The 11493-nt window shown below is 43.4% G+C and overlaps 1 protein-coding gene across 2 annotated transcripts in view; it reads right to left on the reverse strand.

Moving 5' to 3' along the window:
• Positions 1-10917, reverse strand: part of LOC310853752 (endosome/lysosome-associated apoptosis and autophagy regulator family member 2-like) — a 21858-nt gene extending 10941 nt beyond the window's left edge. For both annotated transcript variants that reach the window (XM_083758175.1, XM_083758174.1), the window contains exons 1-12: positions 10707-10917; positions 8472-8592; positions 8153-8342; positions 7188-7335; positions 5907-5996; positions 5359-5464; positions 4141-4290; positions 2284-2372; positions 1923-2103; positions 935-1063; positions 750-840; positions 260-362 (exon numbers count right to left, since the gene is read on the reverse strand). In XM_083758175.1, coding sequence (XP_083614301.1) covers positions 260-362; positions 750-840; positions 935-1063; positions 1923-2103; positions 2284-2372; positions 4141-4290; positions 5359-5464; positions 5907-5996; positions 7188-7335; positions 8153-8342; positions 8472-8592; positions 10707-10838 — 1530 coding nt within the window. In that variant the 5' untranslated portion in view covers positions 10839-10917. The remainder of the gene's footprint in view (positions 1-259; positions 363-749; positions 841-934; positions 1064-1922; positions 2104-2283; positions 2373-4140; positions 4291-5358; positions 5465-5906; positions 5997-7187; positions 7336-8152; positions 8343-8471; positions 8593-10706) is intronic.
• Between the last annotated feature and the right edge of the window lie 576 nt (positions 10918-11493).

Genomic DNA, 11493 nt, shown 5'->3' on the forward strand with positions numbered 1-11493 from the left:
ATTGCAGTAATATAGAAATACTAGCACTCCGTTACAAGTAGAAGTCCGGAATACTTGTAATCTTATTTTTTTTAAGACTAGACTGGCGTGAGTATATTATTGACTTCCTTGTAAAGTTAGAACAAATTAATTTCTACCTTCTGACTCAAAATATCTACACAAACAGTCACGCACGCACGCACACACACACGCGCATGCACACACGCATGCACGCACGCACGCACACACTAACGTTGCTAGTAAACACAGAAGCACACACCATCATGAAGTAGAGCTCACAGTCGGCAGAGCAGATGGTCTCGAACACAAAGGTAATCCTGCCGAACTCACCGCCTGTCATCCCTGAAAGTGAGGATGGCACCCTGGCGCAACATGCACGCACGCAAGCACACACACACACACACACACACACACACACACACACACACACACACACACACAGATTTAGTTTATACAAAAAAACTATAACAAATCTACTCCGATATTATTTAGAATGAGTTTCTTTTTTTATTACAATTTAAAAAGAAAACATGGAAAACCAGTGAGAATAGCCGATCTACTCTCTGTGAGCTTGTAGATCGGCTATTCTCACTACTTTTGTGCAACACTTTTGTTTGATAGGGCATTTGTTTATGAAAAAGAACACACAAAGCTGGAATACAGAGATACATGGTTTATGCCCGACAGCAACACACACACACACACACACACACACACACACACACACACACACGCGCGCGCACGCTTACTTGAAGCCAGGTACGTGCAAGTTGAGGATGAGATAGTCATTGTCGGAGCCACCTGCTCCACTGTGGATATGGTCCCCTGCCACCTCCCACCCTGATGAACACCACACACAGTATAACTTTAGTAATCTAATCTAAAATAAGTTGAATGAATGAACGAATGAATGAACGAACAAACAAACTCTCACCGTTCATGTCATCACATTTGTTGTTGCCCACGTTGAAGCAGGAGGTCTTCATGTTGGACGGGAGCACGTTCCACCATTTGTACACGTAGCCCAGCGCCGGCTCCGTGCCCGCGGGACACTCTTTGCACGCTGGCGAACACAACAGAAGTGACACTCAGTCGCACATAAATAATGGGTGCGTTCGGAAATACGCAACCGAGGAATGCGCTCGTTTCTTTTTAAGTGCACTGGGCCGCGGTGACACCATGGAGCACACTACTGAGTGTGTCTTATTTACGAACAACTACCGTAGTTAAAACAACACCTTCCTGTAACAAAGGTAATTCCTAACATTAGCCTACCTGCTGTTTGTCTACACCAGTGGCGCCCAGACCTTTTTGACTTGAGAGCTACTTTCAAAATGACCAGCTCAACAAGACAATTATTATCTCATTGTTTGAAAATAGTTAAAATGTACCTGAGGGGCCTTTGCAATAGCAGCACTGGCATTACATAACATGTAAGGCCGTGTAGACTCTATACACGATGATGCGTGTGTAATAATAAAAGCTCGAAGGACCTCGGCACACCCGGGTCGATTTTCAAAACGACAATGCACCGAGTGCACTGAATAAACAAACGACAAGAGGGCAGACCAGTTCGCTCAGTGCGAATGTCCGAAACGCATCCATTGTATACTGTACACACAAACTCTCTATATAGCATTTGGCCACATGCGCCCCCGACTTCACTTAATGCGGCCCGCAGGCTAATATGGGAACATTGATGAAACAGCTGTTACAATTCCAAACATGCAGACATGACCCGCTTTCATTACATCCGTCGATATCAGTAGCTTAATGACTCTAACATGTGTACATAACTCAAATTAAAATGAAATAAAACATTTACTTTTCAAGTTTGCAGGATTCCAATTCAAATATAGACTGTTGGTGTGATCAAAACATGGTGAAACTAGCCAACAGATTGTAATGTTTTCAATCAGTACCTGTGATGCCGTCCGAGTGTGTTCCGCGAGGGCACGGGAAGCAGGTGGAGTCGTTGGCGTTGTAGTAGCCGGGGTTGCACGGCGGGCAAGGCTCTCTCTGCCCAGTAGGGGGCAGCGTCACCGCTCCGGTTACATTCTCCACGCAGATCTTCGGCTCAATCCACCTGTGTAATACCTGCGTCTGTAACCATGACAACAACAACAACAACAACAGCGGTCATGTTACTGCTTCACCACACTGTTTTTTTGCATTACAAACACGTGTGCGTGCGTGTGTGTGTGTGTGTGTGTGTGTGTGTGTGTGTGTGTGTGTGTGTGTGTGTGCGTGCGTGCGTGCGTGCGTGTGTGTGTGTTGACTGACTTTTCCTTCACTGTCACAGGCCGTGTGAATCTGAAAGTAGTCCTTGTCGGAGCACGGGGGTTTGGCCTTGCATTCAGCCCAGCCATCATCTAAACAGAACCAGAAGAAGGGAATTTGAATCCTGAGAACGTTACATCAATGTGATGATGATGATGATGATGATGCATGTTTCCTATTTATTTGCGTGATTAGATGGGGAAGGCACACAATATAGAATGGCACGGTAAAGATTTTAATTCCCTTTTTCTTTGTATTGTTTCCCTGTTTTATCAGATAAAACAGTTGAGATCTAGACTCACATCAGTACTTTTATTTTACTTTACTTTACTTCACTAAATATACTGACAATTTCGTCAACAAATAAAAACTAGACTAAAATGTTAGGAAGGGACTAGTGGACAAGAGATCCACTATAAGTCATTTTACAATTACGGTAGTTGCATGCTGAAAATAGGCGATCTACAAGCTCACAACGTGTCGCGCTGCGAACGCGTTGTGGGCTTATAGGTCAGCTATTTTCAGCAACTGAAAGAAAATGTCGGCATCAAGGCCCACCAAAATACATTTTGTTCGACTAAATCAACTGTAGATTTAGTCGACTAAAATCTTATGATATTTAGTCGACTAAAACTAGACTAAGACTAAAACATTCCAGGTGACTAAAATGTGACTAAAACTAAATGAAGCTTTATTCCAAAGACTATGACTAAAATTAAAATAGAAATTTGCTGCCAAAAACAACACTGGCGTCCAGTGACATAATGAATGCCGTTGCTGTCGGACAGAATACCTCTCATTTCCATATCTTCCTACTTGATAGTACAGACTAGTCACACAAAAGTATCAAACGTCGATACGCTGCACGAAGCGACACGTCTTTGGGATTGAAAAAGTAGCAAACTTTTGAGCCTGGAAGAATTTGAATGGTGAAAAGTAACCGTTTTGGACGTATGAGGTTTCCACCCGACAGAGACGACGCTAGCTGTGTGCCAATGCAGGGGCCGCACACTTTGAAGGTGACATTTGAAGGGCGATTATGTCACGTGCCACGCAGGAGGACTTCATAAATCTACGTGTTTATGAATATGTATTATGCATTGTGCTTGATTCGTGCTCTTTATTATCCGTTGTATTCATTACATTAATTCTATTCTGGTTATTTACATGTCAGAAATAAAGATCTGAGGACCAGATCCAGTTTGCGTGTGATGTTCTAGGCTCATTATAGTTGTTTTGATGTGTGAATGTCAAAGTGTGTTTTGATGTGAATTGGTCTGCGCAGCGCCATTAAGATATAAGATATCTATCACCACCAGACTGACTGCCTAATGTTATGGTATAATATATTTATTCTGTTGATTTATCATTGTTATTCTGGCTCATTGATACGTGACTCAATAAACAGGTTATAACAAAAGATGACTTCATAGACAAATCCAGAGCTGAGATAAGTGTTAACATAATCTCCTCCACAAAGCCACCCTGCTTCATCATTTCTTTCAATCATCCTTTGCCACGCTTTATATTATTAAAAGCAAACTTTGAAGCTGCATCCAAAGCAGCATTCTGCGTTAATTTATTTAGTGTGGCCTAGGCTATAATACAGGTATTGCACGTGAAACTGTTGCACTTAATGTAAAATAAATAGGTAGTATGAAATAGGATTTTCAAATTGTCACAGACGTTGTTATAAAATTGTCATAAGCCAGCATTGTTAGTGTTGTAAATTAAAATGATGGGGCATTGTTAATTAATCAACACGTTTTTTTCTGAAAACTTGACATTTTGTAGAATCTGCCTCAGGTTTTAAAATGGGTTCATCAAATATCCATAGACATTCGGGCGGGGTTATCTCACTTGAGTAGTGGTCTTCAGGACAGGGGGAGCAGGAGGTGGCTCCCTTCCCAGAGTGGGTGCTCCTTGGACAGGGCTGACAGGACGAGGAGCCTGGGGAGGAGCTGAACCAGCCCGGCCGGCACGGAAAGCACTCTGAGGTGTAGGCTACACCTGTATGGTGAAAACAGAGTCCACACACTGGATCATAAACTAAAGGCACTCTGCAGTGTAGGCTACACCTGTATGGTGAAAACAGAGTCCACACACTGGATCATAAACTAAAGGCACTCTGCAGTGTAGGCTACACCTGTATGGTGAAAACAGAGTCCACACACTGGATCATAAACTAAAGACACTCTGCAGTGTAGGCTACACCTGTATGGTGAAAACAGAGTCCACACACTGGATCATAAACTAAAGACACTCTGCAGTGTAGGCTACACCTGTATGGTGAAAACAGAGTCCACACACTGGATCATAAACTAAAGACACTCTGCAGTGTAGGCTACACCTGTATGGTGAAAACAGAGTCCACACACTGGATCATAAACTAAAGACACTCTGCAGTGTAGGCTACACCTGTATGGTGAAAACAGAGTCCACACACTGGATCATAAACTAAATACACTCTGCAGTGTAGGCTACACCTGTATGGTGAAAACAGAGTCCACACACTGGATCATAAACTAAAGGCACTCTGCAGTGTAGGCTACACCTGTATGGTGAAAACAGAGTCCACACACTGGATCATAAACTAAAGACACTCTGCAGTGTAGGCTACACCTGTATGGTGAAAACAGAGTCCACACACTGGATCATAAACTAAAGACACTCTGCAGTGTAGGCTACACCTGTATGGTGAAAACAGAGTCCACACACTGGATCATAAACTAAAGGCACTCTGCAGTGTAGGCTGATATTGATTGACCCAGTTAAAATTAATTGGTCACTTCAGAACCATATAAGTTGGTTTAGGAACTGGGGCCAAGAAATGGCCACCGGTTACGTAAGCGCAACAAGATGATTGTAATAATTATCATGAATCGCAATTATTTTTGCCACAGTGATCGTGACACACACAAGATTGACTTTAAATCCATTTCCAGATGGAAATCTATCAAACTAGTTATTCTGGTGGTAAAAAAAACACTTGGACAGGAATGTACTAGTTACTGGTACGGACGGTACTGTCCTCTGGTGTGCGTGCGACGCCGTGCGTGTGCATGTTTCACGTCTTACCCTCTATCAGGATGTTCTTGATCAGTACAGGTTTGACCTTCTTGCCTCCGATCAAGATGCCAGTGGTTCTCCAGTACAGAATGTTGGTCCCTGACTTGAGGCTCACCTGCAACACAGAAGCAACACCATACAGTCCACAGCCCCAATAACAAGATAGACAACACACTCTCGCTCCAACCAAACGTCAACATGTGACTTGAAGGACTTGATGAAAATGACAAAAACACAGTTAAAACGACGGAGGTGTCTCAGGTGGACTTGAGCCACTATATGCATTATACGCATCCGTGCTCTTTATTACACGCACGCACGCACACACGCGCACACACACACGCATGCACACACACACACACACACGCACACACACACACACACACACACACACACACACACACACACACACACACACACACACACACACACACACACACACACACACACACACACACACACACACACACACACACACACACACACACACACACACACACACACACACACACACACACACACACACACACAGTGTTACATACTGTATTCTCCCTCACCGTGTGTGTGTCCCATTCTCCATTGCTGGTGACTTTAATCCACTTCTGTGCATCGTTCTGGACCATTTCTTGGCACTGCTCATTCTGGACCTGAAATGGTTAATGGTGTTAACCATGGTGAACGTCAACGAATGAAATGGCTGGTGTTAAGTTAACCGTGGTGAACATTAACAAATGAAATAGTTGGTGTTAACAGTGGTGAACATTAACAAATGAAATGGTTGGTGTTAACCGTGGTGAACGTTAACAAATGAAATGGTTGGTGTTAAGTTAACCGTGGTGAACATTAACAAATGAAATGGTTGGTGTTAACTGTGGTGAACATTAACAAATGAAATGGTTGGTGTTAAGTTAACCGTGGTGAACCGTTAACAAGACAAACTGGCTTCCTGTCATGCAACAGCATCGCAATCTTTGCACTCTGCATAAAGTAACGCAACTTAATGCTTAATTATAAAGTTGTGTGTTTATGTGTTTGCATCAAGTCACTATTTCTCAATGTGCTGTGCAAGGACCCCCAGGGGACCTCGAGGGGGGTTCCAAGGCGTCTCCGGCTAAATGATTGATCGCTAGAAACCAAATGGAACCTTATTGTTCTCTAGGAAATGATTGATTGCTACTGTCGGAACCAAATGGACCCTTATTGATCGCTAGGAAAGTATTGATCGCTAGGAACCAAATGGACCCTTATGGTTCTGTAACTCTGAGCGTGTGAAATTTTTTTAGCACCTCAGAGTACATTGTACATTGCGGTAAGATTTTCTGTTTAGATGTATGAGCTGTCTAATAAAGTATTTATTCAATCAGTAAATCAGTAAATCAATCAATCAAAGGCCAGAACTTTTTTGATGTCAGGTGTATAGCCTCTATTGGCAGCACTTGTACAGTGTTGTTTTTGGCAGCAGCATTTATATTTTAGTTTAGACATAGTCTTTGGAGTGAAACTTGGAATGTCTAGTTTTAGTCGACTAAATGTCATTTAAGATTTTAGTCGACTAAATCTGCAGTTCATTCAGTTCACTAAAATGTATTTCGGCGGGCCTTGATGCCGTTGTAATGTTTGATTTTACACGTGCTGAAAATAGCAGATCTACAAGCTCACAACGTGTCGCAGCGCGGCTTTTTAATTGTTTTTTTTTTAATTGTTGACGAAATTGTCAATATAATTTACTCTTAGTTTTAGTCATCATATCATAGCTTAGTTTTCATTTAGTTTTCGTCAGTGAAAAAAGGTAACATTTTTCGTCATGGTATTAGTCGACAAAAATCAACACTGCTTACATAGAACTCAAAGAAGATGTTGCTGTCGGGGTACTGGTAGGTGAAGGAGACAGAGCCCTGCTTCTCCAGACGCACGGCGTACACCAGAGCCACGGTGCACTCGTCGCGGCTCGATTCCAGGTACACGCCCTGTGCCGTCCACCACGAACTGTAAATGGCAAATGGTAAATGGTGCATTTATATAGCGCCTTTGTTTTTTTTGTTATCAAATGTTTTTTATTTTAAGACAAAAAACACAATAAGACACATTAACATCATAAATGACTTAAAGAAAACAAAACACATATAAAACAACACATAACAGCAAAAGCAAGAAACACAAAAACAAAAAACAAACAAGCCCACCCACCCCTCCCCCCCGAGACCAAAGATGCCACAAAATGTCATTACTCCTACTACTGTGCAATGGAAACAAAAAATAAATAAATAATGATAATAATAATAATAATGATTAAACCATGCCCTTAACCAAATCTGCAATACCAGACCAAATCTCAATGTTTTCCTCTTTTGCACCATGCAATCTTGCTGTAGACATTTCTAGATAAATGATATCCAGAAAGGTCAAAGCCCATTGGCGAAATGACAATGTATGAGGCGGTTTCCAGTGCGAAGCAACCATCTTCTTTGCGGCTGTTACGCCAGCAAAGAAGACACGAATACAGGTGTTATTTAATGGCACCTTTGTGTGAGCGCGTGCGTGTGTGTGTGTGTGTCGTGGTGGGTGCAGATTTAAGATGCATTTGCAACCTCCTGTGGACCTCTGTGTGCTTCAACGCAATCGTAAGCTTGCATACTGGCGGCTCCTCCCGTGAGCTGCTATACGGCCGGGAAGAGAGGTGTCGGACCTGGCCTTCTAGCGGTGTGTGTGTCCGTCCGCTGTTGGAACAACCGTGGCTGGATTGTGCGTGTGTGCGTGCGTGTCTGTGTGTGATGTGTGTGTGTGCGTGCGTCACTGTGTCTACCTGTTACAGGCCTGGCTGTCTTCACCGTATGGTCCCGGGTCCATGTAGCTGGCCAGGCTGGTGAAACCCGCGGGGATGGTGTCCCATTGGTCAAAGCGAACGCCGCTCCCCAGCGAATAGGAGCCGGCCGCACAGGAAGTGCACTGCTGCGTGGACATCTCCAGGAACTCGCCCGCTGCACACGAGAACGCTAACGAGCAGCAGGGGGCGAGAAGAGGATTGCGTGAGCCAACACGATTTCACACACACACACACACACACACACACACACACACACACACACACACACACACACACACACACACACACACACACTTACAGCAGTCTGTTCCTCTGATAGGTGGGGGTAGGTCGGAACAGGAGCCCTGACTGTGAGGGATGGCCACTCTCCAACGAGACCCTGTGCTGTCACACTCTGTGTATTCATAGTAGTAGTCTGTCTGCACGCACACACACACACACACACACACACACACACACACACACACAGTTATATCAATAACTATATCCTGTGGTGTGACGACGATGACAAAATGGAATGCTAAGTGTAATGCTAGCCAATGAGGAAATTGACTGGCACAAAGATATAATCTATCTTTACGTTATTATATAGCCTGCTAATAGACGGCTTTAGATCATGCCAGCCTTCCAACGTAAATAATAATGATAATGATTATTTACCACTTAACCATAATACCCCATTGTAGATTGTTGTGTACAATGGTAGCTTACAAAAATCGATCTTCAAGTGCACAACAAGTGCATGCACAACATGTCGCATTTGGGCGGCGGTGGCTCAGGGGTGTACAGTGGCTGGATGGTAACCGCAAGGTTGCCTGTTCGAACCCGGGCTCCCCCAGAGTTAGTGTCGAAGTGTCCTTGAGCAAGACACTGAACCCCAAATTGCTCCCGATGTGCTGGCTAGTGCCTTGCATGGTTTCCGCCGCCATCGGTGTATGAATGTGTGTGTGAATGGGTGAATTGATGCACAATCTATGTAAAGCGCCTTGGATAAAGGCGCTATATAAATGCACCATTTACCAAATTTTGTGAAATTGTAGATCTGCTATTTTCACTATGAGAGAGAAAGAATGTGAATTTGAGGCAAAAGTGTGAAATTTGAAGTCATCTCGCCCAGCCCTAACATCTCATGCTAATGTGGATGAACTGTGAATGCGGTGCAGGGGAATTGGAGTTATGATAAGAGAGCACAAAGGTCCATGTGTGTGTGTACCCTTCAGTCGAGGAATCAGTCACCATGGATACTGAGGAGAGAAGCTGAGTGTGTGTGTGTGTGTGTGTGTGTGTGTGTGTGTGTGTGTGTGTGTGTGTGTGTGTGTGTGTGTGTGTGTGAGGACAAGAGGAGAGGTTCAGTGCCACAGCCAGTGGTGGAAAGTAAAGTACATTTACTTAGGTGCCGTACTAAAATAAATTTTTTAGGTATTTACCTTTGTACTTTTACTCAAATACATTTTGAATTCCGGACCTTTACTTGTAACAGAGTATTTCTACTTTGCAGTATTGATTATTTTACTTTTACACCACTGGCTATCTGGCTATAACACATGAGGGATCACATATAGCATTTTGATGAATTGAAAATGATAGACTTTTCATGGTGTTGTCCTCAAAGTAACACTTTTTGTACAGACTTGTATGCTTTCGTTTGAAATGTACCCATTCTATACTGTGAAATAAAATGTTCAATCAATCAATCAATCAATCAATGAAATTAGGCACAACTTCCACTTCAGTCCAATACACTCCCAGGGTTGACAGGATCAGTCAGGATTTAACAGCTGAACTCATTTCAGAATATAGCCAGGCACATTATTCATTAATAAGAATGTCCCACCATGATTACACTAAACAATGAGCTTGTTTTCTTTCCTGGTTGAGTAGGGTAGAATAATAGCTAGTCTTGTGTGGAGTGTGGACGGCATTAAGAGAGGAACATGATGTTTCACTGTTTCTTAGCTGCCTATTTGTGTTTTCTCTTCGCTTATAGCAGCGGTAACAATATCCCTTTATGCTCGCCAGGAGGCGCTGCACCTGCACAGCAGCAGGCTCGATGCCTAGCGTCACCATCACATTGACATTCACCACCATCATATTAAATATTAAGAAGCCAATACAATGTTGTGTGTCAAAATGTTTCGTTTTAAGCAGGACAGAAAGAAAGATATTAAAGTGGGTAAATCATTAATTCACAGACCTACAGCCTATAGCCTAGCCGCTAAATGAAATGTCATCACAGTCACACTTGTGGCGTTCCTATATAATTTGGCCATCATCTTGTGTGGTGCCAGACTGCCAGTGGTGGTGCGTGGTGGGCTATATTTAACGGTGATTTGGCATTATTCTCACTTTGATAACAGAAATACAATAATTGTGCCTGACTCTTAAATAATAAACAGTACAGCTTGCCTTGGGCTTTATATATATATATATATATATATATATATATATATATATATATATATATATATATATATAATATATATATATATGTCTCGCGAATGTCTGTCTCCCGTGTCGCGCTGCGCGCACTCACCTCGTTGCACGGCCGCGGCAGGTCTCTTGTTTTCGCTGAGAACAGAGAACAGTGAACGCAGAGGATGAAGAAGCAGCAGAATTGGAAACAACAATGGACAGAGCAGCAGAACCCGAGCAGCTGGTGCAGCATCCTCCTCCTCGCCCTGTTGTCATGTACAAAGAAACAACCTATAGTCTCAAAGCCTTGCAGTGCATTTGGTTATCTTAGCCTATATAGGCTCTGTCCCTTCCCTTCCCTGTTCCCCGTCTGTCATGGATGCGCGCGCTACCTCTCCCGCACGCACGCACGCACACACACACACACACACACACACACACACACACACACACACACACACACACACACACACACACGCACACGCGCGCGCACACGCACACGCACACTCCACAAGCGCTCACGGATGCACGCAACTGACGTCATAAAAGTAGGCCTACACAGTAAAAGCACATAGCCTAATAAGTGTCCTAATTGGTTCCATTTGTAGCCGACATGCACTCTCGGAGTGATCTGCGCGTTAGTTATAGAGTCGATTATGTTCCAATCAATCGTTTCGCTCAGGGACCCCTGGGGATCCCCGGACCCCTGAGGATCCGCGGACCTTCATTGATTGACTGATTTATTGATTTATTGACGTGACATAATGTAAACAGGACGAGGTACAGCCAGACACGCGAGCTAAAAGGTTTAACGCAAAAAAGTCCTGGGGACTTGTTTCCATTGTGGTCTTATGTATTATTCGGTTTAGACTAGACTCGAGCAGTGGTTTTCAACCAGTGGTCCGGGG

This window comes from Protomyctophum parallelum (genome assembly GCF_964188405.1).
Source record: "Protomyctophum parallelum genome assembly, chromosome: 22".
Classification (NCBI taxonomy): domain Eukaryota; kingdom Metazoa; phylum Chordata; class Actinopteri; order Myctophiformes; family Myctophidae; genus Protomyctophum; species Protomyctophum parallelum.